The sequence below is a fragment of the Epinephelus fuscoguttatus genome, linkage group LG13 (assembly GCF_011397635.1).
Source record: "Epinephelus fuscoguttatus linkage group LG13, E.fuscoguttatus.final_Chr_v1".
Taxonomy (NCBI): Eukaryota; Metazoa; Chordata; class Actinopteri; order Perciformes; family Serranidae; genus Epinephelus; species Epinephelus fuscoguttatus.
The window spans coordinates 31,812,942-31,820,236 of record NC_064764.1 but is presented as its reverse complement, the minus strand read 5'-3'; the positions used below and the strand labels follow the sequence as shown (position 1 = coordinate 31,820,236).

The 7,295-nt window shown below is 40.0% G+C and overlaps 1 protein-coding gene across 1 annotated transcript; it reads left to right on the top strand.

The window, feature by feature from the left end:
• Positions 1–3,316: 3,316 nt before the first annotated feature.
• Positions 3,317–7,289, top strand: dnajc15 (DnaJ (Hsp40) homolog, subfamily C, member 15). Its single transcript, XM_049593728.1, has 6 exons — positions 3,317–3,464; positions 5,431–5,482; positions 5,745–5,818; positions 6,360–6,436; positions 6,533–6,603; positions 6,849–7,289. The coding sequence occupies exons 1-6, from the start codon at positions 3,357–3,359 to the stop codon at positions 6,917–6,919; spliced, it is 453 nt and encodes a 150-aa protein (XP_049449685.1). The 5' UTR covers positions 3,317–3,356; the 3' UTR covers positions 6,920–7,289.
• Positions 7,290–7,295: the final 6 nt, after the last annotated feature.

Here is a 7,295-nt window from a genome sequence, read left to right as displayed (position 1 = left end):
TGTCCGCGGTGCTGAACGGCTCGCGGTGGGTGTATGGTGCGTCGCGACCGGCTTGAGGTGGAGCAGGCTCACGGCTTATGTGTTTGTCACTTTCTTTTTCATTTTAACCCACACCATGATCTTTTCCTGACCCTAACCAAGTGGTTTTTGTGCCTAAACCTAACCAGACCTTAACCACAGGGCATCATGATGATTTCGGAACGGACTTCGGAACAATGGGTTTAATATGGTCGGAACAATGGGCAGTTCCCGCGTTTTGGTGGACGGGTTACAAATATGGGAAAAAAACTTGAATATTTGCCCCCAGTAGCTGTCGAGAAAGTGACACGCCCAAAACATGTGTCCTATTGTGGCTGGACTGTAGTTGCACCTTGGACAGTCAGGGTCTGTGCTGGAAAAGAATCTGACAAGTTTATCGCTATACCCTCAGTAGTTTACCAGCTAGCTAGCTAACTCTACACTTTTCAGGGGTTGATTTTGGTTTTGGAACAGTTTTCCAACCTCTCCAGGTAACGAGTATCATCAATACACGACGTGCCCCAGGCACAACATTTAGCTCCAAATCCACAAAACCAGCCTGAAAATGAAGGAAATCTGAAACAACTGCATTAGAGTCAATGGAGCACAGCTGTTGTCGGACCCTTGTTGGAGCTACACTATGATTGGCCAGTCTGCGTTCGAGGGGTGATTGCATGGCAACAAATTGTCATCCCTAACCTGACAGACACTTGTTAGAGGGGCAAAGTTTGATGGAGTCACTTAGTAGTGTATCAAATGTGTGCTGTTGTGAAAGCATTGAAATGGATCGCAAATGATTTGTATGTAATATACGTATTTAGTGTCATGTTCAGGGGCCACATGAAATGTTGCTGGGGGCCACCATTGGGCTGCAGGCCAGACTTTGAGTAACAATGCTGTAAACTAACTTGAGCAGGACCGGGCTACTTTAAAGGAAGAACGTGGAGTGTCGTGCAAAAGAAGTTCAGAGAGTCTGTCTTAACTGTTATCTTGGTCATGAAACATCTCTTTACTGTGTGTTTGGCAGATGAGGATGAAGAAGAAGAGCGTTAGCTGTTGTCCTGTTTTCATGTTTCCTTGTGAAGGTGAGCTTTCAAAAATTATCTGAAAATGCACGTGTGGGAAGAATAGTGTTTGACATGAAAACAGCTATTTCAGATTTATCTGGATTAATGTGAGCACGTGCGTGTGTGTGTGTGTGCTGTCCATTGAACAGCACAATACCAGTCTGTGTGTGTGTGTTCAGCCCTGGCACCACACGTCTCATTCACACCTAATGATCGCAGCCTCTCACTGGCAGCCATCTCTCCTCCCAGACCAAATCCAATTACCGGGGACAATAGAAACCAGCTCCAGGCTCAGGTCTCCATCAGCTCCTCTGTGGCGCTGCTCCCTGCTCTGAGACTCCTGCTGGACTCCTAATCATGTCGAGGGTCCACAAGGGCCACAAAGTACACCCGTACACACACACACACACACACACACACACACACACAGATACAAGTACAAAGAGAGACACAAATACAAACTCATGTCGACGCAAACAAATAAAACACGCACATATAAGTGCAGCGATCGACAAAAGATACAAGCATATGGAAAAAAGAGCATATAACCAAACACAGATGTGACTGATGCAACACAAATTAAACAAATATAAACAAAACAATCATGCAAACAAAAATAAAGTCAATAAAACAACACAAATGCAAACCCAAACATACACAAACACATATAAACACCACATTGAAACTGTTAACGTCCAGTAAAACACACTTACCAATCCTACTCTGTGCAACTCACCAACACAGTTTACAGCACCACGACTCACTTGTCAATGGCGCCATCTAGTGGCACAAACACAAAACAACAACAGTTTGTTTTAAATAAGGGTTGTCAAACTCATTTTAGTTCAGGAGCCACATACAGCCCAATCTGATCTAGAGTGGGCCAGACCAGTAAACCCACTACATAATAATCTATAAACCTATAATCAATCTGAAAACATTCATCTTTTAACACACCAAACGATGAACAGTTACTAAAACTAAAGTGGAAGCGATTGAAGAGGCAGGTTAAGTCGTCCCCTGCCTTATAAACCATTTATAAATCTGAAGTTTTGTCAGTGTCTCAGGGTTTTACCCAATTAAGACAGAAGTCTGGCACAGATTCTTTTGTACTGAAGCTGCTGGTTGACAATATGTTGCACAATGTTTAATATCTTTAAATATGACCACAGTAAGTGTTCATTGTTATTTAAGACAGATGTATTCTGGTCAGGGTGGAAAAACTTCTGAAGCAGCATTTTACATTAACTATCTACACGCTGTTTAAATTGCTCCTGAAACCTGGCATCTCTTAACCTTCACATGTACTGTACGTCAATATTAGGTGTGCAAAGTCATTCAGTGGGTCAGATTAGACCTTTAGCCCCTGGGCCATATGTTTGACACCCCATTTTATCATAACCAGAGACTAAAAACAAAAAAGAAAGAAAGAAAAGAAATTATCACTGGATTTCCAAATTTCCAACATTCCTATGGCACATCATGTGCAACAAACATGACCGTCAGATAAAAAAACATAACCAAACCTGAGCTTAAAACAGTGATATTTCATCAAAATCACTTTATTCTACGCCTCATTTAAAATTTAGCCAAAAATAAGGCGTTTATACGAACTAACCAGCATACATGACGCAAGAGGATTTCATCTTCAACTTTTAACTTTCAAAGATCACAGGGTAAGTTTTATAATTTATCTTTTTTGTGTTGGTTGTTTACATCTTTCATAATTTTGTTAATTTATTTTCCCTTTAACTCTTTATGTATTAGGGAAACATCCAATGGGTTATTGTAGTCAGTGCAGAGAAAAGGAGTTAGCATTCTTATTTCTTGCAGGAAATGTGGAATGGGCAATTTTATTTTAATTTCATTTCTATTTATGCAGTTAACTCATTCTATTTCATGTCTATTTTAATACCACTGTGTTGTTGTCGATAAGAGAAAGTGCTGTTTTTTTGTCTTTTAAGAGCTTTTATGAGCTGCCCTTAGGCGATGAATTAAGTTTTCTACTCTATTATAAAATGAAATGAAATAAAAATACAATAAATAAGAAAAGAATAGAAAATAAAGTAAAATAATATAATATAATATAATATAATATAATATAATAAATAAATATAATATGACTGTAGATGAGGATAGCAGTGGTCGGATAAAGCCAGTAGGAGGCAGTAAAGCAACTTGCAGGATGCCAACTGCCGTAAAACACCAACGAAGAAGATGGACGATGTTTAATCACGTGACACTGACAGACGTCACTGTCGCTGAGGCAACATGGCGAGCACCGGCGGAATGACCGTGGATGGAGGAGACTTGTTGCGATATGCTGAATATGCTCCAAAAACAACCGTTAGGAGCGACGCAGACATCGACAGACGGCTGGTGAGTGTCTGTTCAAACACTCAGGACCTTTATAGAGTCAGTTTAATTTAACCAGAGCGGTTTTTACCTGGTAGCGTGCGTTTTACGTAACCTTAATGACCGTTAACGTCACTGCACGTCACTGCTGCTGCACGAGCTACATCACCTGAGCTAACTAGCTAAACTAAACATTGGCTAGCTTGTGGTTTGATATACGTTATATTTAAGGACAACTTTGTAATTACTCAATATTACTGTACGTTACTGTGGGTCACGACCTCCTATCACACAGCCCACATGTTAACACATGTTAGTGTCATGGCTCTGACATTCAGCCACCTCCATGTCACATAAGGGACTTTATAAACATACTGTGATGGTAAAATCTAAATGTTAACCTGCATACACTTAAGATGCTCCTTTTGAAGTCTGCCTCTGTGGTTAGATTTATGTTATTGTACTATTTATGATACAGAAAATCTCACTTCACAAGATGTTGAGCTGACGACTGAGACAGAAACATCTTTTTGGAAAACCTAACTTAATATAATATTCATAATATTAGTGGGTGTCTGCAAGACTGGACTTTCAGGGGCTCCACAAATGTTCTTAATGGAAAATCATACTTAAAGCTTATTATGAAATGACACAATCAGGACTCAAACTGGCAATAAGGTACATTATGAGGTAGGGATGCACGGTGATATCGTCACGACATCGGTATCGGCTGATACTGGCTATACAATTAAATATCGGAATTGACCATTATGCTGATGATATCGGTACGTCATCAGTATCAGCCAATAATGGCTTTAACATGCCTTTTCTTATTTTGCAATGAATGTGTTACAGCCATTTCTAGGAAGTCCTAGTTTCCTATTATTTTTTGAGTCACTTTAATGCGCTGCCTGACCTGAGGGGTATTCCAGGTAGGAGGTTCAACAAACTCTAAGTCTGATCCTGAACTCTGAGTTGACTTACCCTGAGCTGGGAAACTCTGAGTATCCGGTTCCAGAACAGCTGATTTGAATTAGTTCAGTCAACTCTGAGTAGGTACACTTTGAGTTAAGCACGTGCACAACCACAATAAAAATGACTGTACCTTTCTTTAGTTTTATTCATATTTGATTTATTAAACAAAGTAGCTTAAATAACCTGTCATTCAGTGGCTATTTCATTATGTACTGTAGGCCACCAATATCACAAAAAAACATAGCGTGATGCACATTTGCTCTGATGAGAGCGCACATCCGCGGGGTGTCAGATTTGATTTTTTGTGGACGGTAAATGATTGAGTCTAAAACGTATGGTTCAAACAGATATTCACTGGGGGAAGACAGCACATCTAAACGGGGTCTGAAGATCCTCTCCCAGCGTAAGGCATTGTGAATTAATTCTGCCTCGATATTGATCAGATTTCCTACATACAAACAACCCATGTCTGTCTGACAGCTTGGTTCAGGCTCGGCAGTAGGGAGGAGACAGGGTGAACTCAGGGTTTCTTAAAGAAAACCTGCCAGCGAGCAGGTTAGGTTCACAGTGTCAGCTGCCATGGTTATTGACTCTGAGTTTGACTTACCTCTCTTTCTGGAACTGAAAACCCGGAGTTTCCCTCATTTTAGAGTTACATACTACTAGAGTTTTCACTAAACCCGCTTTCTGGAATACCCCTCAGGCATCTGGGGAAGCTTTAGTTAAAGACAGGTGTGTTGAAGTGAGAGTGGAGTGTGAAGGCGCTTTGGGGTTACCAGTTAATTCCACTACAAAGAGACTTGATGATCACTAAAATCAGGTAGGGAAAAAAGTAGATATATTGATATTGGTTATTGTTCAAATAAGTTGTTACATATTGGCATTTCATATATAGGCAAAAAATCCGGTATCGTGCATCCCTGTTACTGAAGCTGCCAAACTAATCTTAAAAGTATCCATGTTGTATGATTTGTCTCAGTGTAGTAACTGTCTGATGTTTTGTTTTTGGTGACAGGGAGGGACTCTGATCGCAGTCGGTCTTGGTGTGGCTGCTGCGGGTTTCGCAGGTAAGAACAATTTGATAATAATAAGAGCAGTAATATGCCAAGATATATAATCTGGATGTGTATGTGATATAGATGTTTCAGGGTTTTATGTTGTTTCAGTCACACTTAAAATGAGCTGCTAAACCTAAAAACCCTGTCTGCCATTTTTCTTTTCTTTTTTTAATACTCACTCTCTAGTCAAAGTTTCTGCTTTGGTTTTTGTTGCTCCCGTTTCATCTAGAAAAGTAAAATAATGTTTTACTGTTTCATGTTTGATCTGCAGGTCGCTACGCGTTCCAGCTGTGGAAGCCTCTCGGACAGGTCTTCTCTGAAACTGTCAGGAAGATGCCCTCATCAGTGAGTAATTATTTAACCTCTTGGGGCGTTCGATGGCTTAGTGGTAGAGCAGGCGCCCCATGTACAAGGCCTCTCTCTCCCCTTTACACACTTGTCTGTCCTATCCATTAAAGGCTAAAAATGCCCCAAAAAATATCTTAACCAAAAAAAAAATATATATATATATATTTAACCTCTTACACATCTGATGGGATGTTCATTTTAGTCCTGTTATGCAAAACTTAATATCTTTTGCCTTTTTTGTGCTGAAGGTCTGTAGTTTCAAACTAAAGCTGAAATAAACCCACAACATGTAGCCTGCTGTTGTACAGCTGTTTGTCTTTGTAGTGTCTTGTGCTCAGGGTCTTTGTTTTATGTTCATATTGTAGATGTTTCAAAGAAACACTTGCGATATCTCAGATAAAACATATGTGGGAAAACCTTAGCATTTCACATTCTGGACAAAAATATCAACTAACAAATAAAGTTGAGCCTGTCCCAGTGTTTTTGAGATGTTCAGACTACTGAGAATCAAAGCTCTGATCCTTTTCTGTCACCACAGGCGTTCTCATCATATTACAAAGGAGGGTTTGAGCAGAAGATGTCCAAACGAGAGGCCAGCCTCATTCTTGGCATCAGGTAAATGTCTGCTAACTTCTGAAAATCCTTTGGAGTGTGTGTCACTGCTCAGAGGAAAGAAATTATTGCTTACATGGATGTATTATGTATCTCCAGCCCAGCCAGCACAAAGGCCAAGGTACGCGAGGCCCATCGGAGGATCATGGTCCTGAACCATCCAGACAAAGGTGAGCTCACACCCTAACCCTTAAAGAGACAAAAGTCAGATGTTTTTAAGACTGCAGTGAGCGCTGGCTGATAAATTAATTTGAATTTCTGTTTGTGTGATATGTAAAAGTCAAAATCACTGATAATCAAGTTGTTAAAAAAAAATATTTTCAGTTAATAATTTCAGATTAACGTTGTCTACATCAGCAGATGGGCTGTTAAAAGGAGTGATCACAGAATCAGACTTGTGTGTGTATGTGTGCAGGTGGGTCACCTTATCTCGCTGCTAAGATCAACGAGGCCAAAGACCTTATGGACAAGGACACACGGCGATAACCTGCAGCTAACAAACACTTTACAGACCTCCATTACCTCGTGCATGATCTCAGTCCTGAGGTTCTTCTTCATCAACATCAGCACCGAGGCGTCCACTCTCCACGCTCCTGGAAGATACTTTCATGGCAGTTTTATCTTAACGTTACTTCTCTTTGACAACATTGTGAACATAATGTCATACCACGAGTGAAGGATGTTGTAGCGTTGCACTCTAGTATAAAGTTTTATTAAAAGTTCACAAATGTCAGCATGTTAAGGTATGATGTAATCTATTTAAGGAGGAAGAGAATCATACATTCAGATATTTCCATGTTTAAACTGTTAATGTGGAAGTAGTGAGAACCTTTTTTTAATAAATTATTTGAAAACATTTTCA